Source organism: Notechis scutatus, chromosome 1, assembly GCF_049901735.1.
Source record: "Notechis scutatus isolate UNSWTSFEM ecotype Mainland chromosome 1, rNotScu1.2, whole genome shotgun sequence".
In the NCBI taxonomy this organism is placed as follows: Eukaryota; Metazoa; Chordata; class Lepidosauria; order Squamata; family Elapidae; genus Notechis; species Notechis scutatus.
Window position 1 is genome coordinate 205,602,899 of NC_142009.1, and position 27,143 is coordinate 205,630,041.

Here is a 27,143-nt window from a genome sequence, read left to right on the forward strand (position 1 = left end):
AATGAAAGGCTATTAATCAAAATTGACAATACCGAATCCTTGTTTCTTTAATTTCAATGCTACCTGCAGTGGACATGGAGATATTTGCTTCCTTTTAAACTACCGATTTCTAAGAAAAAAAAAAGAAATATTCACTCTTGGGGTTTCAGATGAAAACGGAATGCTGTTTATTTAAATGCTGAAAGACTATTCTAAATCCAGTCTGACTGGCTATATAGCAAAGATGCCACGGGTAATTAATTAACATTTCATTTTAGGCCATGGAACAATAAAAGATGGAACTGATGCTGTTCTGTGTCATTTTCTCCCAGACTTCATTTCGCAAGGGACAGGTGGATGGTGGTCATATCAATGTCAGTAAATACCTATTGGGAAAATAGTTTGGGGATGCACACTCAGACTGATGCACGTGAAGGGTATCTTTTCCCTCTTTATTGCCTTGTCAGCTGCTGAATTGGAATGGACTGGGACTAGAGAAGAATGCTGTTTGTATGCTTTACCTGAGCAAGTGTTGTGGCTTGCCGGCAGCAGGTGAGGACGGCTGAGGTCTCAGAGAGTGAGGACTTAGATGAGGGGCCTGCATGTGATGTAGGGATGGGGCCAGGACCATCAGGGAGTGGAGTGCTGCCTTTGGAGATTGTGGAGGCTGGCAGCAGGGATGAAGAAGTCCCAGAGGAGCCTGTGCCCAGGTTTTGCTTTTATCTCTGTTTGGTGTTTATTTACTTAGAACAAGGTTTGGGTCAGAACAGCAAGTTGAACTATCAGTTCATAACTCACATTACTGATAAAGGAGAACATTGGTAGCTCAGGGTTGAAATGAGGGGTCCTTGGTGCTCTCTGAGCTTGGCTGTTTTCTTGCATCTGTTTCATTCTTCAACTAGGTAATATCATCAGTGTGCTGCTGATATTACCTAGTTTGAGGAATGAAATTTCTGCAAAAAAACAACCAAGCTCAGAGGGCATCTCAGAGGGCATCTCATATCTCACATTGTCTATTTATTCCTTATTATGTCTTTGGCCAGTCAACGCAGAACAAAAATACAAAGACATGAGACAAACAATACAAATAAATAAAATACATAAGGCCATTATGTTGGTCTCATAAAGTTTCAGGGTAACTGAAGTATACTGACTTTCCCAATACTGAAAAAGATTGCTTCTCTGAGCCAGTTGGAATAGGCAATCTAGATGGGTATCTTGTCTCCCAAGTTCATGAAAGGTTATACCTAGAGTAGATAAAGAATCTTACTTGATCAGTGTTGTTATGTTCATAGTCCGATGGTACTCTCCTCCTTTTGTGACATAAGTCAAATATTTTGTTCTCTGGCAGCTGATTATCAATATGGTATACACATTAGTATGAATGAAGGTGCTTTGAAAGCTCTCCTCAACTCTATGACCAAGTATGAGAGGATAGCCACATTCTTAGGATAAAAGAGGATATTGCCTCTTGGCCAATGGTATTTAGAACAATGAAAATCTAGCTTATTATGGTATGGAACTATTGAAGTTACATCAAAATTTAAAAAGTGGTGGGGCAGGATACCATATTGTTTAGCAACCCAGATTAAGGAAAGTGAATTGGTTAGTTGACCTTGAGCATTGTATCTAACTTTCAGACTTATACTAGTTCAAAGGCTAATACCTACAAATGAAAAGAGTCTTCTATCTGTAGGAGGTGAGAGGAAGGTCAATTCTTCTAGAGAGTTTTTTAAAATAGAATCAAAGAGTGATTTTAAATCTGGAAAGGCAACATGCAATGGAATTTGTAGATCAAGGGTATATTTCTCTATCTGATGATATAAGACCATAGCTTGATCAGTTGTGAATCTACCCTGTCTCAACCTGGCTTGCTCTTATGCTTAGGATGCTATTCCCCTCTAGTCAATCATAAAGTTTTTCATAGAGAAATTTGGCAAATATTTTATTATGTTTAGAAGGCCAATTGGATGATAAATTAATAGGATCTTCTTTTTGCCCTTTCTTATAAAGTAGGATATGAATAGGGTTATCTATGAATGTAAAGAGGACAGGCAGTAAGAATAGAGTTAGATGGGATCTTAGAGTTTCAACCCCCTGCCCAAACAGGAGACCCTATACCATTCCAGACAAAAGAAGACAAATATCTTCTTCTTCTTTTTTTATAAACATGTTTTTTTATGTTTTTATGTTTTATGTTTTGTTTGTTTGTGTATTGTCTTTGAAAATTAAGACAAATCTCTTCTTAAAAACCTCCAGAACCCACACCTTCTGAAGGCTAGCTCTTCCACTTTTCAATGAAACAACCAATCCCTGTAAAGACCATGGCTGGGATACAATCACTTTTAGGGATTTTATTTTCAATACATTGATTAATTGTCTCAAATGGATTCTGTTGGCCACCTTGATAGCAGGTCTGGTATAAATCAGTTCCCTGCATCTATTGTGATCTACAGTAAGCTGTAAAGTAAGCAACTGTAGAAATTGGCAATTCATCTTTGTAAATTATATTTTAACCCATCATATGCCAAAATGTTTGGGAATCATTAGAATTGTATGATAGTAATCAGCTGGTGCCCATTTTCTATATAACCCTTCTGATTTTTTTTTCTCATAAATTAATTTGTATATTGTCTTTTTGTAATAGATTTTGGGAACTTAAAAAGGTCAGATTCTTCTAACCCAGGGTAAAAGAAGCTAAAAATTTATATCTTGGCCTGGACCATTCTAGATTGAACCAAGATCTGAATGTGGTCTCCTTGGATGTGAGATTTTCATTCCTTCTCCCAGTGGGTGGGTGAGGCTGTGTGGCTTTAATTAGAATGTTAAATTCTACAAACTCATTGGTTTCCCTTTACCTGACAGGTTAAGGTAAGTTTGTTGTACTGAATGAGTGGAATTAACACGGAAATAGCATTATTCAACCAATTTAGATACTTGGTCCTCCTTCTAGAATATATATATCTTCTGGATCAATGGGCATGCAGATTTGAGGAAGTTCTAGATTTAAGGTCAGTGGTAGGTGGTTAGTTATCTGTCCTATTCATTATCAACTGGGATGAATCTATTAACTTAAGCATATTATTGGAGATAGTGAAATAATATTGTACTTGTGCCCAGATTCCAATAAGTGTATTTTGCAAGGAAATTACTCTCCATCAGGCCATTGCAGAAGTTTAACTGGTAGGTCATTTAAAATAAACAAACAATAATCAGATTGATTTTTTTCTTTAATTTCACAATTTATGAAAGGGTTCTCACCTGGATTGGGTGCAGACATATGTCCCATTGTGAAAGAGTGATTCCAGAAAATAAAAATAAAAAACCTGAGAAAACTCTAGAAAACTGACCAAAGAACAAATATAGCTTTTAAAGAATGCTGTAAAAGTGATAGACTTTCTATCTAAAGATAGGTGGAGTGTAATTAATAGTGAACAGATAATAAATACTTAGGAACTTCTCAATTATCCATGAGCTAATGAAAAATATCATATGCACATATATGGCATCTTCACTTCCTTTGGACACTGGTGGGTGCTCTTCATATTGTTCTTTGAAGATACAACATGAAATGTGTGAGTCACTCTTCTGCTTTTTACATGTCTGCAGAGTAAAACAATTTTTGAACTGTTTAATCTCAGGCGTTTCATCATCCAATTTGCCAATTGCTCTTATCTGGGGAAAAGGCCCCTAATATTTCATGGACTGTCTTAGAGATACTTGGAGAGGCTGAGTAATTTTTGTAAAACTGCCACAAATTCAGTGTTATGCTGTCTTATCCCATCCCTCTTTGATTTTCCTTCTCACTTCATGAATCCTTGTCTGCGTCTGGAATGGAGGAAGAATTTAATCTGTGTGAATTTCTATAAAAATTAACTTAATCTATTTTCCCTTGACAAAATTTTTTGAATTGGATCAGTTATTTATCCAATTTTGTACTTTGCGCAAATGTCATATTCTGGGCTTGAACATGCATTTAAAAATGCATAATCCAAGATAGCATAAAGAAAGAGAAAATATGTTCTGAATTTCGTATTGCACGGCAACCCTATGTAGAAAAATGTGTGCCTAAATTTGCATAGAATCAAACATATATGCAAATGAATATGGAAACTAGACAAAGTGGATAAATGGAGTTAGGAATGAACACATAAAAATAATGCAATTTACTGGTTAGCATTTGTATTTGTGTATGTGTACCTCTGCATAGATAGTTGATAGATATAGATAGGGATAGATAAGATAGATAGGTAGATAGATAGATAGATAGATAGATAGATAGATAGATAGATGATAGATAGATAGATAGATAGATAGATAGATAGATAGATAGATAGATAGAGGTAAATCTAGTCTTCCTTTATCCATGCACAGTGGTTTGCTCTCTTCTTGCTTGATCTATTCATCCCTGCCAACATTACTCCATCCTTTCTTTAGTTTTTCTGTTTCTCAATGTTTTAACTCTCTCATATCCCCTTGCCTTTTTTCCTTCTCTCCTTCCTCAGGGTCTCCTTCAATTTATTTGCCCTGTTTATGCATTTCCCCCTAGTTTGTCATGGCTTTATTTCAATAGGTCATTGAATGCGTTTTGCTGGCTTCTTTTATTATAATTTTTGGGTTGCATTTTTTTAAAAAAATCTACCATCTGTTTCCTTTCTTTTTTATGGTGAGGAGAAGATAATTTTGCTGTGGTATTATTATTATTATTTTCCAAGTTTTTGTTTTGAAATGTTAGCTGAATGGACTGGATAACATTTGCTGTCAGAAAGAATGGATGGAAGGATGCTGAATAATTAAATTTTTAAAGGATCCTTTTCTTTCTTTTAGGTGGAGAGTGAGGGAAAAAACAGATTAGAACTGAGACAACTATAAACAAAAACTTCAAGGTCTTTGCTGTTTTCCCAGATAGGCAAAAGTGCATATATAAATCAAAATATGTACTGGACTGAAGAGATGTTTTATAGATTCGCAGAATAGAGAAAACAGATATATCCACTTAATTTCAGTACAAATGGGGGGAATAGTCACCTGAAATAGAGAAAAGATTTTAATTAGCATAGGCGGGCTGAGTATGAGATAGAATCTGTGTCCTCATTCTGCAAATGGTGCTTTTTGTGATTTTCATGTGTTCTTTTCATTTTTATTTTTTTGTATCATACACAGGTGAAACTCAAAAAATTAGAATATCGTGCAAAAGTTCATTTATTTCAGTAATGCAACTTAAAAGGTGAAACTAATATATGATATAGACTCACTACATGCAAAGCAAGATAGTTCAAGCCATGATGTATCATAATTGAGATGATTATGGCTTACAGCTCATGAAAACCTCAAATCCACAATCTCAGAAAATTAGAATATTGTGAAAAGGTTCAATATTCTAGGCTCAAAGTGTCCCACTCTAATCAGCTAATTAAGCCGTAACACCTGCAAAGGGTTCCTGAGCCTTTAAATGGTCTCTCAGTCTGGTTCAGTAGGAATCACAATCATGGGAAAGACTGCTGACCTGACAGTTATGCAGAAAACCATCATTGACACCCTCCACAAGGAGGGAAAGCCTCAAAAGGTAATTGCAAACAAAGTTGGATGTTCCCAAAGTGCTGTATCAAAGCACATTAATAGAAAGTTATGTGGAAGGGAAAAGTGTGGAAGAAAAAGGTGCACAAGCAGCAGGGATGACCACAGCCTGGAGAGGATTGTCAGGATAAGGCCATTCAAAAGTGTTGGGGACTTTCACAAGGAGTGGACTGAGGCTGGAGTCAGTGCATCAAGAGCCACCACACAGAGACAGATCCTGGACATTGGCTTCAGATGTCATATTCCTCTTGTCAAGCTGCTCCTGAACAACAAACAATGTCAGAAGCGTCTTATCTGGGCTAAAGAAAAACAGAACTGGTCTGTTGCTCAGTGGACCCAGAGTCTGGAGGAAGAATGGAGAGGCACACACTGCAAGATGTTTGAAGTCCAGTGTGAAGTTTCCACAGTCTGTGTTGATTTGGGGAGCCATGTCATCTGCTGTTGTTGGTCCACTGTGCTTCATTAAGTCCAGGGTCAACGCAGCTGTCTACCAGGAGATTTTGGAGCACTTCATGCTTCCTTCCGCAGACGAGCTTTATGGGGATGCTGACTTCATTTTCCAGCAGGACTTGGCACCTGCCCACACTGCCAAAAGCACCAAAACCTGGTTCAATGACTGTGGGATTACTGTGCTTGATTGGCCAGCAAACTCTCCTGACCTGAACCCCATAGAGAATCTATGGGGCATTGCCAAGAGAAAGGTGAAAGACATGAGACCAAACAATGCAGAAGAGCTGAAGGCCGCTATTGAAGCAACCTGGTCTTCCATAACTCCTCAGCAATGCCACAGGCTGATAGCTTCCATGCCACGCCACATTGAGGCAGTAATTGCTGCAAAATGGGCCCAAACCAAGTATTGAGTACATATGCATGCTTATACTTTTCAGAGGTCCGATATTGTTCTATGTACAATCCTTGATTTATTGATTGCATGTAATATTCTAATTTTCTGAGATTGTGGATTTTGGGGTTTTCATGAGCTGTAAGCCATAATCATCACAATTATGACAAATCACGGCTTGAACTATCTTGCTTTGCATGTAATGAGTCTATCTCATATATTAGGTTCACCTTTTAAGTTGCATTACTGAAATAAATGAACTTTTGCATAATATTCTAATTTTTCAAGTTTCACCTGTAAAACTAGAGAATGTTACAGATGGAAAAATCACTTTTGCTAAAAACAATTATTAAAGAATGAGACGTGTAGCAAAAGAGTTTTAAGGCATATAGCAAGGGTCTCCAAACTTGGCAAGTTTAAGATTTGTGGAAGTCTACAACTCTTAAAGTTTGAAGACCCTGGCATATAGATTGGAAGGTAAAGAAACAAAAAATGCACTGAGGTGGAGCAGTTGTAACTGGTGTATTCTTAGCCTAACCTGTTTCACAGAGTTGTTGTTGTGAGGAAAACAGGAGACAGAAGCAGTATTTATGGTGTGTTCACAACCTTGAGTTACCTATCAAGTGAAGAAGGCAGGATAACTGTTTAATAATGATTAAATAAATTCCAGAAAAGGCATTGTTTCCTAGTTGATCCCAGACACCTGGGAAGCTAAAGTGGGCAAGAACTCCTGTCAGCTCTCTTAGCTGTTAACCTCCCTTCTACAATCTACTGAAAATCTCCTGTTTCGATTGCACTGAGGTGCTACATGTCCCTGATTTGTCCTTGATGGTAGCCTGAAGACTGTGGTTAGTATAAACTACGTCATATTGAAACAATGTGCCATGATCATATTACACTAGTATTACACAATCATAGTGGTTCCAGGTTTGCTTTCAGGACTATTTCAATTGATAAAACTGGGGTGTTATCCTGAGAAATCCTATTGTTCATGCCTTCCAATATTGAACAGCTCAGGCCTGAACCTTTTTATCAACGGACTCTCATTTTCAGAATTATTTTCCATAATACTGGCTCCATTGTCTTTTCAGTACTTGGAAAAGGGATTTTTCTGTGCCTTTTAACTTCCACTATAATTTAATTGTTTCTGTAATTGGTGTGTGTGTGTGTGTGTGTGTGTTTTAAAAGTTAATCTTATTACTACTATTTAACTCCTGCTGTTTCCAGATTTTAATTGATTTTTTTTCCTAGCGATCGTTTATTACTCTTGCCTTCAATTTTTTAACGGTTTTATTAGGCTGTATTAGAGTTTATTCTAGTTGGCTGTTTTAGTTTTAACCTAGATTTAAATTTTTATGTAAGCCATCTTGGGAAAACAGCTGTTTTGAAAGGTGGCATGTGCACGTAGATGTGCATGCACGCACACACACACACACACATACAATTTTATAACAGATGTGAAGGTGAATTACAGCTTGGTACCTCTCAGAGCAGTTCCAATTCTGCAGAACTGGATGCTCTGCCTTGTGAATGTGGGTCAATGTCTCCCCAATGTCTCCCTAATCCAGTGGTGGGATTCAAATTTTTTTTACTACCGGTTCTGTGGGCGTGGCTTGGTGGGCGTGGCAGGGGAAGGATACTGTAAAATCTCCAGTCAGAGGTGGGATTTGGCGGTTCTCCAAACTACTCAAAATTTCCGCTACCGGTTCTCCAGAACTGGTCAGAACCTGCTGAATACCCACCTCTGTCCTTATTCCAAGAATTTGAAGAAAGGAGCAAAAGAAAGCATTTACTTTCCCCCATTTTTGTTTTTTTCATTGGGTGGGGAAAGGGAGCCCCCCCCCCCCCTGTTTCTCCTGTGCATGCACAGACAGAGGAAGACAAGACTTCATCTACACAGCTTCTCTTTCCTGAAGGCATCCTTTCCATAGTTTGGGAAGGCATTTTCCCCAGGCTGGAGAACTTTCATCGCCATAAAATGAGATGGAGGAGATCTCTTCTATCTGTTTCTCCAAAGTGTCCTAGCAGTATCAGTTAGGAAAGGGGGAGTGTTCGGGTAGTCCTGGACTTAAAACAGTTCGTTTAGTGAACATTCGAAATTACAATGGCCCTAACTTATGACCATTTTTCACACTTATGACTGTGGCAGCACCCCCATGGTCAGGCACTTAAAATTTAGATGCCTGGCAACTGGTATGTATTTATGATGGTTGCTGGGATCATTTGATCCCCCTTTTACGACCTTTTGACAAGCAAAGTCAATGGAGAAGCTTAACAACCATATTACTAACTTAACCACTGCAGCAATTCATTTGATAGCTATGGCAAGAAAGGTCATAAAATGGAACAAAACTCATTTAACAACTGGCTTGCTTAGCCATGGAAATGTTGGACTCAATAGTGATAGTAAGTCGAGGACTATGGGTACCATGGCCATACTGAATATGAGACCAAGAAAAGTTGCAAAAGTTTAATCTATTTGCAATGTTTCATTGGTGTCCTACCCAGTATCCTCTATCCTTTCTCATTGCTAAATGCTTTGAAAGCAGCTTGATGAGAAATCCTTTTACTTATTGGGAGAAACATGATAAGCATCCTTTGGTATCAGAAAGAGGACAGGAAATGATAAATGGAAACTAAGCAAACAAAACAATAACACAATAGACATCCCTGGCAAAGTCTTATTTTGCATGGGGTGGTGTTGTGGATTGTTGACCATATGACTTTCCCAGCTATGCCAGAGAGGTAGACTCTGAGAAGACTATGGGAGGAAAGAAATTAATCAAGAAGAAAAGCAACCTAGAATTAAGGAGAAATTTCCTGACAGTTAGAACAATTAACCAGTGGGACAACTGGCCTCCAGAAGTTGTGTGTACTCCATCACTGGAGGCTTTTAAGAAGAGATTGGACAGTTATTTGTCTGGAATGGTATAGGTTTCCTGCCTGAGCAGGGGTTGGACTAGAAGACCTCCAAGGTTCCTTCCACTCTTCTCTTCTCTTCTCTTCTCTTCTCTTCTCTTCTATTCTATTCTATTCTATTCTATTCTATTCTAATTCCTATTCCTATTCCTATTCCTATTCCTATTCCATTCCATTCCATTCCATTCCATTCCATTCTAATTCCTATTCCTATTCCTGTTCTATTCTATTCTATTCTATTCTATTCTATTCTATTCTATTCTATTCTATTCTATTCTCTATTCCTATTCTATTCTATTCTATTCTATTCTATTCTATTCTATTCTATTCTATTCTATTCTATTCTATTTTCTATTCCTATTCTATTCTATTCTATTCTATTCTATTCTATTCTGTGGTAATATATTTTATTAATCATTTTATCATTTTCTGTAAGGCCTTTGTATAACTAGCAGTAAGTCTAGGAGATGTGGGCATTCTTGGTGGGGGTAGGAGTATCTTTGCTCAGAGTGCCTCATTCTGTTTTGATTCTGCCAGTTTAGAAGGAACAGGGAAATGGGTGAAAGTTCAAGATACACAGTTGTGCTTTCTCATGGGACTTTCCAAACTTTCCCATGAGACTTTCCGTGGCTGTATGATCTCATCCTAGCAAGGTAACATCTGGGACTTTCCAAGATTGTGTGTTCTCATGCTGGTGAAGTAATCTCCTGTTGAGGTCATTGTTTTCTGAATATGCATACTGTATTTTGCTTGTGTTTTTTCTCAATAAATACTGCTACCTGAGTTCTCTCAGGGTTGGCATTTTCTCAGAGACAGTTCCCTGTGTCTCATTTCAAATGTCAATCCACCATACTATTCTATTCTATTCTATTCTATTCTATTCTCTATTCTATTCTATTCTATTCTATTCTATTCTATTCTATTCTATTCTATTCTATTCTAATTCCTATTCCTATTCCTATTCCATTCCATTCCATTCCATTCTAATTCCTATTCCTATTCCTTTCTATTCTATTCTATTCTATTCTATTCTATTCTATTCTATTCTATTCTATTCTATTTTCTATTCCTATTCCTATTCCTATTCCTATTCCTATTCCTATTCCTATTCTATTCTATTCTATTCTATTCTATTCTATTCTATTCTATTCTATTCTATTCTATTCTATTCTATTCTATTCTATTCTATTCTATGCCATGAGAATGAGATGTGTAACCCAGAAAATGTGAAATAGTCTGGGGCACATGGTCCTTATGGATGGGATGACAAAACAGAATGATCCAAAATGCATCTGGGACACATATAACTTTTAAGGGTGGGTGGATATAGAGTTGGATGGATTTTCACTCTAGGGAGGGAATCTGAAATGATCTAACCAACAACCAAGCATGGGTTAGTGATTATTCATCAGATTTACGGTTTTATACATTACAGTGCCGTAATGACTCTTATATGAAAGCACAAATATTTTCCATTCAAATAACATTTTGCGGGTTTTTCATCTAACACTCTAACTTTAATTACATGAAGAATGTAACCTGTATCAAATTATGAATATGTTAACATATTGAATGAGTATATGAAAAATAAGCACCAGATTTTTTTTGTTATGCTACACAGGCACACAAAGGTATAGCAAAAAGAAAAGAAAAAAGAGGCTGGTTTTCTTGACCGCATTGTCATAATATACATATAGAACTGCTTATTGAATCCAGGCTGTGTAGGCAACAGCAAGAACCTTGGCTCCACACCACCACAATGTAAGGCCACAACAAAGGAAGGAAAAGAACAGGCTCTTTCATTCCATGTCTCCAAATATTACCAACACAAGGGCTAAAACATTACCTCTGTCTGAAGTATATCTATGTATTCATGCATAAGGTATTAACTAAGATCTCTGAGCACCATTGCTGAAATACTAATATATTCAAATGATATTCCAAAAATATATATTTAAAAAATCACACACTAGGTCAAATCACACACTAGGTCAAACAAATATATTGATATCTTGATACAAAAGGGTTCACCCCTCCCCAAAAGAAGCATTCACACCTTTTTCATCAAACTCATGAATCACATGTTAATATGGAAGATGAAGAAAAGGTGTCAGTCCCAGCTTGCATTACAGAAGGGAAAAGAATGATAGTTGGAAATATGCTGGTACAGAAGTTATGCAATTCAAACTTTTTAGACAAAGAAAGGAAGGAGGACAAAATATGAAGATTGCTAACTTGATACCTGCTGTCTTTGAATTTTGTCACAGATCAGAAGGCACTGGGACAAATCCAAGGGACTTAAAGTGTCAAAATGGGTCAGATATTGGATTTTACCTATAGAAGTTGACCTTAGCAATGGAAAAAATCAAAAAGGCTTAGAAAGTGAACTAATATTATATTGGCATTCTTTTCCTTTAGGGACATCTGTTGCCTTCATGAGAAAAAAATAACCAATTTCTTTAATGAAGGGGAAAGCACCTTTCCAAAATGTTTATGTCTATCCCCAGATTGAAATTGCATTAGAACACATAGCCAGGAAATACCAATCAGCAAAATTGTGGTGCATATCTAAAGTTTCTATAAAGCAAACAGAAAGGATTGTGTCTTTAGCAGCACTAAATTACCATAAATAACTTCAACTATTTATATGAAACCTCTGTTTTTTCCATTTTCCAGAGGTCTATACATCACAGAATTCTGGAATTGGAACGGACCACAAATATCATCTTAGACTATCTTTGAGATAATTCTCCATTCTCTTCAAAAACCTTTGGAGATGAAGGAACCATAACCAACATTGTAGTTTGTATGTTGCTCCACTCATATACAAGCCACATTTTCCCTTATAAACAAGCTTGAAAAAGAACCCTAGATACCTGCAAATATTTGTAATCCATTTCTGTGGTAATGTAAAATAGTTCCTGACTATCAATCTGCACATACTTTAATAGAATGTTAATGTTTTACAGACCTGTATTCATAAATGTAGTTTGTAACCAAACTACTGCATCCAGTTTTGATCACCACAATATAAAAAAAATGTTGAGATTCTGGAAAGAGTGCAGAGAAGAGCAACAAAAATGATTAGTGCTGGAGGCACTAATATGAGGAAGGGTTGCAGGAATTGGGTATGTCTAGTCTAGTGAAAAGAAGGACTAGAAATGACATAGTAGCAGTCTTCCAATATTTGAGGGGTTGTCACAAAGAAGGTGTGGGGTGGGGTGGGGTTTCAACCTTATCTCCAAAGCATGAGAAGGCAAGGCTAGAAACAATGGATGGAAACGAATCAAGGAGAGAGGCAACCTAGAACTAAGGAGAAATTTCCTGACAGTGAGAACAATTAACCAGTGGAATGGCTTGCCACTAGGTGCTCCATCACTGGAGGTTTTTAAGAAGAGACTGGACAAACCTTTGTCTGAAATGGTATAGGTCTCCTGTTCAAGCAGGGGGTTGCACTACATGACCTTTGAGGTCTCTTCCAATTCTGTTGTTCTATGTTCTATGTATGTCATTTAGCCAAGTCAGGCCAGCATAACTTCTTACCTACAGAATGAACTGGAACCCACTAGCTATGGACTGTCAGGTTTCCAACCCTCCCTCTCCCAATGTTCTTTTGGACAGACTGCAAAACTAGAAAGTATTTTCAGATTCTACATTCCCATCTATAGCTACATTTGAATTGATAAATAATGTAGTTCCAATCATGCTGGGCGAAATATGTTTGATTTGTGATGCCAAGATATTGATTGTTCACCCATGATCAGCTTTCAAAAGCAAACTTGAGCATACATCAAGTAAAATTATAACAGCTTATGAGGTGGACAAAAGATTGTGCTACAGATTCTACACAGCAGGGCTGTAAAACTTGTGGCCTGCGGGCCGGATGCGTCATGCGCTGGCCACGTCATTGCCCAATTTAGTGGAGAGGAAAAAAGTCCGATACTACCATGACGATGTGAGTTTGACACCCATGCTATACAGTGAGGTACAATCTATTAGAAGAAGATGATAGAACCTTATTTGCTGTCTGGATGAACTTCTTGGGCTGGGTTTTAAAGCTGCATCTAAAATACCTTATCAAAGAACATATTCCTTCATATGGAATTCAACACGTAGTGGTTAGGTTTTCTTAACGATCTCCAAAGAGACGTTCAGCCAATTCCAGTATAACATTTCTTTCTCTTTCTTTTGCAGCGTTAATAGAAATGAAAATGCTACACAAGAAAATGCAAACATCCACAAAGACTTTGTGAGGAGCGGTAGATTCCAGCAGATGTTTGCTCAGTCCTGGGAAAATATTTCATTGGAATTAGCTCTCTGTGTCAATGACAACTTTTGACAATTGCTGGATTTACTTCTCCAGCAGTGGCCACTTTAAAATCAACCAAGTAGGTGGCCCCCCCCTTAGTTCTTTTTTCACCCCCTCCCTTTTTGTCTTTGCTAAAGAAAGAAGAAAAGTGAAACTCTGTAGACAGCCTGTAATAATTTTGGGTGGGGAACAGTGGATTTGGAGGGGGAGAGAGAGAGAGAGAGAGAGAGAGAGAGAGAGAGAGTGTGTGTGTGAGAGAGAGAGAGAGAGAGAGAGAGAGAGAGAGAGAGAGAGAGAGAGAGAGAGAGAGAGAGAGAGAGAGAAGAGAGAGATACAACTTTAACTAACTGCAAATTATTAGTCTCAGAAGTATGGTACATCTGAAATATTTTTTTGTCACTTGAACATGTGGAGTCCAGAGCCAGCTTCATTCTCCCATTCTAAGGGAACAAACATTTCACATTCACAGATGCTCCTAATTTGGTGTGGTTTGGGGTATAATTTAGATCAAACATAGCCATGTAAATGAGTCAAGGTTTTCTTAATTAGGTGCCTCCAAAGGAAAAAAAAATATGGGACCACATCAGTAGGTGTGGGTGTGGTACCCACAATTCTGGAGTTTTTCCTATGACCAGAGCTTAGTGCTGCTTAGGCATATCATCAACATTTTTCCCCTTCAGATTCTCAGGGACAATAATAAATCTGTATGTGGCATAGACATCAAGACGCTGCTTTGGAGAAGCTGCCTAAGAACACCGTCTCTTTGGCAGATGCTGTAAAGGAGATCATTGTGCTGTGATTTAGGTCTCTCTTTCCATTTTCTACTGTATTGCCAGCGGTTTGTTTCCTCTACAAGGAGAGTGCATTCCAGCTAAGACTTCTTAACTTTCAGACTAATATAAAGATTTGTAACTATTCATTAAAGAAAATGTTCACGTCTTGCCTGAGAATTTTGAAGCTTACACGAATTATGAAAAAAAAAAAAAAAAAAACCCTGTTGGCTGAGAAAAATTAAGTTGTTTGTCTTACTTCTGTATTTTGATCCTTTGTTAAGCGAAAAAAAGTGTTAAGACGCAATTGCTCTCTCTTCCGAGAAAGTCTAGTAATTTTGGTGCCTCTATATGGCAGAGATCACTTTATGCAAAACATTTGCTAGATAGTCATATTTTAGTACAACAAGATAAACAAGCTGGAGACAATGAGATCTCGCGTATTTCTCAAGACAACTCCATAAGCTTATGTATGTGGGATTTGGTTCCAGATTTGAGATCAGTGGATTGAAGCCATAATTGACCTCAGTGGGAGCAGTACTATTGTCTGTGTTGATCCTGGAAGTGACTCTTGCATGGATGAGATTTATAATAAAATACTTAACTTTAAGATAGTTTCAAGAGTGTCTTCAGTGCAGAGTAAAAATTATATGAAACATGAGTTATCCTATCAGGTTTTGATGGAGAAGGGAAACTCTATTTTCATGAAGAAATTCATACAGCATCTTGCTTGGTTGTTTGATTAAAAGATAATATCAAATCAGTGTTTTGTGAATCCTGAGCAATGGAGAATTTGGATTTTGTAGTTCTTTCAAGGATTCTACTACTTAGTTGTGGGATCTGTTGGATTTGCACTGTGCTTGCCTAGTTCTTATAGCAAAAATCAATGCAAAATGTGATGAGGGGTTTCTAGCAATGATCATTATGAGTGCACCTCACACCAGTGGTGGTATTCATCTGGATCGCACCGATTTGGCATGGGTTGCTGAACAGGTAGTAACTTCTGGCTGGACACACCCCCAACCCAGTCGCCCGGTCGCCGCTTGCTCACTTGCTCTGCCCGATGCCCGATGCCCGATGCCCGATGCTCACCCACCCAGTCACTTCCTTAAGGTATTTCTTTTTTTAACCTCCCGACAATCAGCTGTTCATAAGATTACCCTCACTTCTTACTGCTTCACCCAGGAGGCTTCCGTGAAATCCTGGAAGGCAAAAAATGGAGGAAAAGGGCACAGCCCCCTCCATTTTTTGCCTTCCTGGGCACCAGGGAAGCTTCCTGGGAGCAAAAATGCCCCCCCCCAGAGGCTCCTCTGAGGCCAGGAAGGCCCCAAAACGGAGTGCAGAGGGGTGCTGCGCGCCCCTCCTATGCTCAATTTTTTTTCTTCCTGAGCCCCAGGGGAGCCTTCTGGGAGCAAAAACTGAGGCTCTCCTGAGGCCATGAAGGCCCAACAATGGGCTTGGAGGGTAGGGTGGTGCTGTCCCACCCAATCACATGCCCATGCTCACCTAGCCACCCCCACCTAGCCATGCCCACAGAACTGATAGTAAAAAATTTTGAACCCCACCATTGTCTCACACTAAAGCTTGGTTTAGACTTGTCCTCAACTATACATAGGCACCAGTGCATACCTATGTTACAAACGGTGTTGATGGTAAATGTAGGTTGCAGATGGTTGCAGATGAGCCAACCTGCACACCTTTCAAATCTCAACTACCTGTTGTGTGGAGATGTATGTCCTACATGCTGATTGGTTGGTCTGATTTCCTGCTGGGAGTGCTTTGTTATTTGAGCACTCCCTAGCCAAAATATTAACATTTGCAGAAGTAGAAATGCAACAGCTATGCAACCATTTTCAAATGATAGCAATAGCATTTAGACTTATATACCACTTCACAGTCCTTTATAGCCCTCTCTAAGTTTCCCCCAACAATCTGGGCCCTCATTTTACCAACCTCGGAAGGATGGAAGGCTGAGTCAACCTTGAGCCAGTGAGAATTGAACTGCCAGACTGGTGGTAGCTGGCAATCAGCAGTAGTAGCCTGCAGTATTGCATTCTAACCACTGCGCCACCACGGCTCTTAGACACATTCATTCCCTAACTTGCAGTGATGCAGAAGTTTAACACAGGCTTAACACTTCACCTATGGTCCTTCTGATTTCAGAAGAATTTATCTATGGCCATGCCATGGAGAGGACAGTCTTTGCCTATGAAGTAGTATGGGAGAATATTGAAAATGTTGTATTGCATCTATCTTGGGTAAAACCTTCAGATACATTTAGATAATAAGTGCTAATATTTATTCAGAAAACTATCGCTCGTCTGGTCTAGTGGCTAAGGCACCCAGCCAGAAATTAGGAGACGGTATGTCTAGTCCTGCCTGAGGATGAAAGCCGGCTGGCTGACTTCACATCAATCTCTCTCTCTCTCTCTCTCTCTCTCTCTCAGTCCAACCCATCTCACAGGTTTCTTATTGTGAGGAAAATTGGAGGAGAAAGGAATATTAGGTATGTTTGCTCCCTTAAGTCATTTATAAAAGGGTGTGTGTGTAAAACAATCTTTAAAAACCTTTCATGGGTTATGAAGGTTTGAAATCCACTAACTGTTGGAAGAGAACATTGCAGGTGGTTTTGGGGGCTTCCAATATGTCATTCGAATGACATTTGATTTATATTGTAAAATGTTGCTGGAAAAACTACTTTTACAATTTTTTGTAATTCTCTAGACTTTATAAATTCACAATAGAATTTAAAAGCAGCTTCACACATTGCATTAATCATATCTTTTGAATTCCTGATATTCTGAAAGTTATTTTGACTACCTTTTACTCCTAGCTCTGCATGAATAGCATTCTCCTGTAGACTTAAAGGGATTCAGAGGTATTTTAAAAGTGCCATCTCATGTAAACGCCACCACTCTTATAGCAGAATTGAAAGTACCTCTATTCTAGTGACAGGGGACTGTGGTAAGCAACTTGTGACATTATTTTATTCTATTAATACACATACAATCCTTAAGAAGTTAACCTCTTCTTTTGGATTTACATGGGGGAAAAATAATTGCAAACAAGTTTAAGATATCTATATTTGCCTGAACCTGCTGAAACAGACTAAAAGCCAATAGAAGTCACGTGGATATTCTTCATTTTTCTTCCCTCCAAAATACGATAGTAATGGAAATTTTGCAGGCTTTGCTAAGTGTTCCTAGCTGTCATACAATAGCTTTAATTTTTGATTTATCCACAGCATTCTGCATATTGCTGCTGAACCTGTCATCACATTGTCATTGCTTCCTTTTCCTGAACTACTGTTGCATTCTTCTTAGATGTGTGCTGTTGGCTGAGATATATATAATAGGTAAAAATAAATCTACTTTGTTAAATATAGTTTCTAGAAATGAGAACTATGCAATAAAACCAGCATAAGATTTCATGTTTTATTGCTCTAATTTCAACCGGGCAGGTTTTTGTTTTCTTTGTGATGCCTGGAAAATGTGAAGATAAAGACAAATTTCTGAAAAGAGAAAAATGAACTTCATATGCCCATGTTTTGTGTTAACTGTGGCACTGGTGTGTGGGTGGGTGTTTCTGTGTATTATTTCCCCCTTTCTTTTCCTGTAGGAAAAGAAATTTTCTTTGCTCTGTAGGAAAGGGCAGTAAAATTGACTGAAGGCATTATTAACAGAGCAAAGAGCATTGATGGCAAGATAGAAAAAGTCTAAGGATTGCCTGTCTGGCAAAAAGAGAGCGGGGTGGGTGAGTGGGTGGGGGGAGAGAATGCTTAGGTGTGCATAGGAATGCTGCCCTGCAGCAAAATGCAACTGTCTTTAAAACATTAAAAAGCTGGAATGAGCAAGTTTCTGAAAATCAAAGGGGAAGTCAAAGGAATTGGCTTCTGCCTGGCAAAGCAGCCAGATAGGCCACAGGAAGTGACTCACATGATAAACCAAGAGGCAACTCTAAGCTCCCCTGACAATGTGCCCGAAAGCCACTGCCAAAAAGACAGATGCCGTTGCTGGAAAACTCTGCCATCATTGGGCATGTGGACTCGATGCTTTCCGCTTAAAGAAGGGAGGCAAAGGAGGAGGAGGAGGAGGAGGAGGAGGAGGAGGAGGAGGAGGAGGAGGAGGAGGAGAAGAAGAAGAAGAAGATAACAGAGATCCATTCTCATTAGAATCATTACATTTGAATGTTGCTTCCTTGTAAAAGTGAACCCTTCATAAAAATGCCGTCACCTCCTTGCCAGGTTCATAACTGGAGTGAGAAGCAGGATTAGTGGGTGATATTCTACCGGTTTGGCCCGGTTCTGCCGAGCTGGTAGCGCCGATGAGCAGCGGAGACCGAACCAGTTTTCTCTGCCACTCTGCTGTTGGGCCTACCTGCCTGCCTGGGCTCCCATATTCACCTTTATTCCCTGCTTTTGAAGTGCAGCTGCTTTGCGCGGCACAGCAGAGTGCCCCGCAGCACCTGCTGAAGCGACAGGAAGAGTGCAGGCTTGCGGGAGGTGAGTTGGAATGCCTCTGCAACTATGCAAATTGCACATTTGGCACGCACATGCACACAAAGTGTGCACAATGTACAAAGCATGCCCACCAAGCCACTGCCACCGAACCAGTGGTAAAAATCTTTGAATCCCATCACTGAGCAGGATCCTATTGGAGAGTGCTCTATTCCAAGCTACCTATTGTACCGAACCCACTGTGGGTTTCCTCTCCCTTCCTACATCGTAACCTTTTCAGTCTCAATAAATCGATATCCTACTGCTTCTTTGTCATACTTTTGATTTGTCCTCCTGACATGCGACCACATTTTTATTGATAGTCCCTTGTGCGCGCAACTGGGACATTTCTCAGGCTCTGCAGTACTGAATCAGTAGCTCTGTGGTGAACTGTAGGGCACAAGGGAACCTTTTCCAGAAGAAGGGCACATTTTAGAAGCCACCTTAGAAGAAAGTTATCCCCCCACCCCCGGATCAGAATCAGAATCCAGAGTTAACAGGGTGGCAGGACAGGAGAGTCACATGACCTTACTTAGCTTACACAAAGAACCTTGGAAGCTACATATCTTTTTGAGTTTACAGGCCATTCATCTGTTGGATTTTAACCAGCTGCAAGAAATTAAACAGGGGACCATTTAAAATACACCCTCTTGATTTTTCATGGTATTCTAATGAACTGGAAATTAGCAAATCATAAAATTGCTGGAGTGGAAGAAATTGAAACCTTTTTTGAATCCCTGACTTACAAATGGGGGGGGGGGGCATTTTTCTGCTTATACGACTGACAATCAAAGAGGATGGAAGAAAATAAAACATAGTAAAATAAAGCAAAGAAATGACTCCAAAAAATAATAGCTAGATATGAATCAACAAGAAATGTGGTTTCTTGAAAGCTTAATACACACACAGAGAGACACACACATATACACACATACACAGTATTCTTACAATTTTTAATTGATTTCTTCTTTCCCAGATTCCCCCTCTCCCCATATTTCTTAATGCAATAGGTATGGCTTATAAATTGTAAGGTCATATTGGGATTGTCCGCCTAATGTTCACAATCCTGTAAAATTCAAGGCATTGCTTCCAACAGAAACAGAAACGGTTTGGAAGGAACGCATAAAGGAAGGAAGGCCTTGAAGCATCAAACTGCCAAGTTTTCAACACAAAGTTTGCGCCAACACCTTAAACTGAGTCCAGAAAACAAATCCGCAGTTTGTGAAGCAGATACATAGGCTGATCAAAATGTACTTCTCACCAGCAGTCATACATTTGCTGCATTTCATACCCATTGTAATTTTCAGACATTTTTCAAGGGCAGCACTATTTAGTGTGTATTGCAGTAGTCTAATCAGAGAACTAAAGCATGAATAACTGGTGACTGGTCATAGCTTAGCAACAAAATATGGCAAGCTAATTAGTAGGTGCTTCATAAATTTTTAGAAAGATGAATATCTGTTCTGTATCTCGCGGTTATTCAAAAGGCGGCAATAACAGTGTACATTTCTTGCCAATTCAGTACAATTTTCATTTTTAACAAATCTGATAAGTTACAGCAAGGATATTATCAATAAATTATACTAATATACCAGTAACATAGTAAATAAGAAAAAAAAAAAAAAGCTCTGCCTAAAGGACACAATAGCAAGCCTTTCCTAAGGCTAAATTCAATAGTAGTTATTTTTAATAATGAAAAAAAAAAAGAAATAAATAAAATGTGATTTATCCAAGAAAGAGAAGGCTACACATTTCTAATAACAGCTATTGATACAGGTCAGGTATCACTTGTTTTATTTCAGATGAAGTTAGTAGCTGTATCTTTGGTTTATTTGTTTTTTTCCCCCCTAATATAAATCACACAGCTCAATCTAGATGGGGGATCCTTACATTGGGAGGGCTTTAATGTTTTGGTTCTTGCTGCGGCCCCAGTTGGAATTAGTTTCAAGAGATCACTTCTGATAGTGTAAATAGCAGGCCAAAAGTAGTCAATTTGGAACGGGATCCTCAGGAGGTCAAACTATAAATCAGTGGTTTTTAAAGGGGGGATAATTTGGGGGCATGTCCTGGGGGTAATGGAGCAATTTGTAATTGCTTGTTTGTGAGTCAAGGATCCAGTTTGGGATTGCTGTTTCTGGGGTGCTGAAGTAAAACAACAGAATCTGTCTTTGTGAGGGTAATGACATTATCTGAACTGGGGGAAAAGGATAATTGGATCAAACTGTTTAAAAACCACTGCTATAAATCCTTCATATCCCCACCCTGGGATCTCAACCTAGATTGCAGGGTAGCAGCATTACTGCATGGGATTATTGTCTCTGTGGCTAAGTTGGTGGCAGGGGTTCCCTGATGGTGCTGGAGGATTTCAACCTGCCTTCTCTGGGCCAGGTGTCAGTGGTGGCTGAACAACCAGCTTTTTTGATCAAGTACCCCATTCTCAGAGGAGATCGCGTTTTGGATCTAGGTTTTATCTAGCTTAGATGCTGACTTCTTCCATTAGTGACCCTTCTCTCTCTCTCTAGAAGCTGATGACAATCATTATACAATGGATTAGCTCAAAAGGTTACCTACAAATATGTACTTTGCTTAGAAAGCCCCCTTATTTCTTAATTTTATGCATTGGAGTGCTAGGAGTACACTACTACTTTTGTGTCGGAAGGCACTTCTGGGTTGAAAAGATTAGCCAGTGACATCACTGTTGCCCAGGGGACACCTGAGGGGGCTCTTTTCATGTCCCTGTTATTTTCCCATGAAAGTGGTACCTATTTATCTACTTGCATTTTTATGTTTTTGAACTGCTAGGTGAGCAGGAGTTAGGGCAAATTGACAGGAGCTCATTCTGTCAGGCAGTTCACTCTCAGGTTTTGAACTGCTGAGCTGCTAACCTTTCAGTGGTCATTTAACTTACTTGTCCTAACCACATGAGCTATCGCAGCCCCTGTCTAGGGATACAAAGATACAAGTGAAGCCTTGAATGTGAATGTGGCCTCACTTGTATTGCCTGGCTAGGGATACAAGTGAAGCAATATTCAATAAATGTATGTCCTAGAATCTTCATAACATAAAGGTTCTGCAAACTCTTGTTTTAATTTGCTTTGAACAAGTGTGTGTGTGTGTGTGTGTTTGTGTGTTTCTAAATTAACTTCAACTTTCAAATCCTTGATTTGTTTTCTAGAAGAAAAAAATCACAATCTTAAAGGAAAATAATGATAAACAGTAGCAAAGAGTCACGTATTAAAAGACAATGTTTTACTGTCATATATTCTATATACTGTACCTATGAGGCTAAGGAGCATGGCAGTTCTGGCAGCATTTGTCCTTTCCTATGCCAAAATCAGCTTAGACTAATATTAAATATGCTTTTCCATTTCATTTCCTTTGGTCTGAAATCTAGTATGGAATAATATTTAAAAATTTAAAGTGTTCCACATAACCGGCTTGGTAGGATCTGATGATGTACTGAAAAAACTGAGCATTGAAACAATACAGCATGTTGCTGAAAACCAATCTGCCATTTTTGTTTCTAATTTCCATTTTCTTCTTTAAAGTTTCATAGCTTTTCCACTTACTTTTGCAGATGTGCAAACAGTGTGTTCATGGTGTCATAGTTTGGCTTGGGCAATCTCTGTACAAGGTCCTTTATGGCTTTCACTTGCCTATCATGTTCTTGGATTTCTGAAAGAAGTAAAGAGTTATGGGTATTACAAGAGTATTTGACTGTCTAGGGTGTTTCTACTACCATGGTTGAAACAGACAAATGTGATCTAGAAGCATGGTTACAGCTGAAGTGCCCCATTTTACGCATTATTTTCCAATAGAGTGTGTTCACATTTTCATAAATGACAACTCCAAGTGCAATGAGATTTTTAAATCCTTGACTCACTACAGCCTTCTGAAGCTCCTGTCCTTCAGGGTACCCACAGGTTGGAGAATGGGGACTTTTGAATGTTGATGGAGATACAGCAGTGTATTATAGCTCAGAATGATGCTGTTATCTGTGATAAAGTGAACTGAGATTCATGAAAGCTGAGGCATTATCATGGGATGCAACTAACATTATAAGACTTGGTTGTCTTTGGAAGATTGGTGTGAGGTAGCAAAGGCCAGGATGTGACCTCTTATGCCTGAAACTCATTTTGTGAATTTCCTGAAGAAATACTTTTTTAGCTCTCACTGGGCTACCATGACTTTTTTAAAATTTAATTTATTTTATCTTACAACAAATCCATCTTTCAGTTATAGAGTGTGTCGACTGGGTACATATATCTTGTGCAAATATTTATGTTTAATATATATTTCTTACTATGGTTACATTCATGTTAAAATTGCTCAACCATATACATCTTATCATTATAACAATATTCATTTAACTTCTTACTTTATTTTCCAACCATTTATAAAATATATCCCATATCATATAGAATTCCCCTTCTTCTTGTTCTTTAATTGCCAACAGAATAGAATAGAATACTTTATTGGCCAAGTGTGATTGGACACACAAGGAATTTGTCTTGGTGTAAATACTCTCAATATACATAAAGAAAAGATACATTCATTAAGAATCAAGAATCATAACGTACAACACTTAACGTTAGTCATAGGGTACAATCAACAATCAAATCATACTAGGATACAGTCAATATAAATCGTAAGGATACAAGCGACAAAGTTACAGTCCTACAATCACAAGTGGGAAGGGATGGGTGATAAGGAGTGATGAGAAGATTAACAGTAATAGTAGTGCACACTTTGTAAATAGTTGAACAGTTAATCAATTCAATTCTGCACATTCCAATATTTTCATGATCACCTCTTCCTCTATTGGAAACTTTTCATTTTTCCAATTTTGAGCAAATACATAGCTGCTGTTAATATATGTATGTTTAAATATGTTTTTTTCTTTACTATAATTTTCAGGTAAAATCCCCAATAAAAATATCTCAGGCTTTAAGTCTGTGTGTTGTTTTACCATCTTTTCCAATAATGTGTGTATTTTTGTCCAAATACATGACTTAAAGGAATGGGAAAGTATTAGCTTATTCTTTTTCATCACATTGGAAATGCAAGCACCTTTTCTGATTCTGAAAGATCCAGATTATTGGCAAAACATGAACAATTTCTCATATGTGGAGGCCTTGATGCTCTATGATGTTACCTAGTCAGGCAATGAAATGTCTGCAAGCAAACAATCAGAGAGCACCAAGGACTCTACAGTTAAACTCTGAGCTACATATATTCTATTCTATTGAAATTCCCCATTTATCATTCAACTTGGAAAAATAACACACACTTATCTATATGTGTGCACAATCTACCCATTAGGTCTTCCCCCATCCAAATATAATTAGCAGGAAAGCATTTGACTGTGTTAACAAGAACGTAATATCAAGTCATTCCCTTGCTCATTACTGACCATATTTTCTATTGAAATACAATTACCGTAAGTCATACCTTCACTAAGTTTTAATTGAGACTTTAGACAGATTTTAGCAGCTATTCATGCTGCAACTTATTTAGTTTTTAACTTTCTAAGTTATATGATAGGTTATGGTGGAGAAAACTCTATGGTACCTCTTAATCCCACCACATAAAGGTATTTCATCATCCATGGATCCATGAGACACTAGAGGCCTTGGTCTCAAAGTACTGAGGTAATATCACTTCAGACTGCCATGATTGAAAATTTGCATAATTGAATACTATTTGATTGATAGATCAGAGAAACTACAATAGTTTTCTTTTCCAAGACATGCATTTTATGTGGAAGTTTCACATAGAAGTCAAGCAAATATGTCTTCAATATGAAGTAGTGTGGTTCATAGGCAGATTTATGATCTCCATACCACTTAGGCCAGGGAGGTTATCCTCATACCAAATAGGCATGCCTACCTTATAAGCTTTATTTCATGCTCTGTAATGATCAATCCTTCCTTGTGTTGATTTTCTTAGTTCACATCCTGTCCCTTGCCTGGTATCCTTTCTATCATTTCATAACTGCTTTTTTGTGGAAAACAATTAGTCAGTAATGAAAGAATGCGAGATTGAGACCTATAATCGCTTTTGTGATGTGAAACTTCTTTTAATGTCATGATAACAACACTGCTGCTGACTGGCTTAGGATAAGCATATTTTCTATATGATTAATGGCTTCCGAGTCTTAAAATATGGTTTCTGAGTAAGATATTTGCATGAGATGTTGAAGCATACATAACTGTGCTTTCATTTTGCAAAAGATAAGATAAAATAAATGTTCAAGGTCCCTGACATAGGGAAACAGTTTTACATGCTGCAGGTTTTAGATAACCTGGATGTTGTGACTGGCTTTATCTAGCATAGGTTTTTAATTTTAAAAACATTATTCTAATTGCTTAGTTCTACTCTGGAAATATTTGGAGAGTTCCAATATGGAAGAGATATTTTCTTACCGCAGAAATACTGTATACCAGAATATTTCTGTTGACTTTGCCTCAGCGTTGGAATTAGAATACACTTATTTCACTCATACTAATTTGGCATAAAGTTTAAAAAATGGAAAAGGGGCATATATGAAAAACAGAATATCAGGAAATAACCTGAATCTGTAAGGATTGGGTGAGGAAGGCAAAGACATAGAATGAGCAAGGCTTGCAATAAATTCCCCAAAATAACAAACAAACAAAAATATTGGGGCATGTGTGGGTAAGTGTAGGACACTTTTCTTGATTGGAAATGATTGCATGATGGCGATGGATAATAGGGAGAAGGCTGAATCACTAAATTTTACATCTGTCTTTTCCCAAAAGGAAAAAAAAATGGGCAATCTGAAGGTCCATCTGAAGGTGTACAGTAGGGAACATAAGAGAATTACAAGTCAAATGGGAAATGGTAATAAAACAACTGGATGAATTTGTTTCTTGGACCATATGGATTACAGGGTGCTAAAGGAATTTGCAGATGTAATCTCAAAACTAACAGACTTTTATCCTTGAAAACTCTTGGATCACAAGGTGTCAATAGATTGGAGAAAAACCAAGACTGCCCACTGTTTAAAAAAAGAGAAAAAAATTAAACCCAGGAAAGTGCAGAACAATCAGCTTGACATAATATTAGGGAAAATCATAGAAAGATAATCAAGGGCTAAGTTTCAAACACCTAGAAAAGAGCAAGTCAGTTCTGAGTTGGACTTACATAACATCATGATTCCAAAAACTGGGAAGTACAAGGGAAGTCCAATTGTGACTTACACACTCTTACATGGCAAGATTATGTTTGAGCTTAAGATTCATTTCTCCCCATATATTTCTTAGTGAAGGAATTGTCAGGCACAAAGTATCAGCACCAGCAGTGTGCTGCAGCTACTAAAAAAGCCAACACAGTTCCAGGCTGCATAAACAGAGCGGTAAGAATCAAGATCACATGAAGTGTTAATACCACTTTATAATGCCTTGGTAAGGCCACGTTTGGAATACTGCATTCAGTTTTGGTCACCATGATATAAAAAAGATGTTGAGACTCTAGAAAGAGTGCAGAAAGAGCAACAAATATGATTAGGGGACTAGAGGCTAAAACATGTAAATAATGGTTGCTGGAATTGGGTATGTTTAGTTTAATGAAAAGAAGGACTGGGGCTGATATGATAGCAGCATTCCAATATCTCAAGGGTTGCCACAAAGAAGAGGGAATCAAGCTATTCTCCAAAGCACCTGAGGGCAGGACAGGAAGCAATGGATGGAAACTAATCAAGGAGAGAAGCAACATAGAACTACGTAAGAAGAAATTTCCTGATAGTTAGAAAAATTAATCAGTGGAACAACTTGCCTCCAGAAGTTGTAAATGCTCCAACACTGGAAGTTTTTAAGAAGAGATTGGACAACCTGAAATGGTATAGACTAGAGCAGGGGTGTCCAACCTTTCACCTTCCCTGGGCCACATTAGAAGATGAAAATTTGGTTTGGGCCGCACATAATTAAATTAAATAATTAATTAAATTAAATAATTAAATTAAATTAAATTAAATTAAATTAAATTAAATTAAATTAAATTAAATTAAATTAAATTAAATTAAATTAAATTAAATTAAATTAAATTATTATTTATTATTTATTATTAATTATTTATTAAAAATTATTTATTTTTTATTTCATAATTTTCCGGCCAAATTTTGCGGGGTGGGGGGAGGGGGGAAGAAAGCTCGCCCGCCTCGCACCTACCTCTCCTCCTGCAAATTATTTATTTTTTATTAATTTTCCAGCCAAATTTTGCGGGGTGGGGAGG

The 27,143-nt window shown here is 38.0% G+C and overlaps 1 protein-coding gene across 2 annotated transcripts in view; it reads right to left on the reverse strand.

The window, feature by feature from the left end:
* The window catches only part of ARHGAP15 (Rho GTPase activating protein 15), a 466,873-nt gene that overhangs the window by 8,925 nt on the left and 430,805 nt on the right, over positions 1–27,143 (reverse strand). For both annotated transcript variants that reach the window (XM_087950078.1, XM_026673513.2), the window contains one exon: positions 22,460–22,565. In XM_087950078.1, coding sequence (XP_087806204.1) covers positions 22,460–22,565 — 106 coding nt within the window. The remainder of the gene's footprint in view (positions 1–22,459; positions 22,566–27,143) is intronic.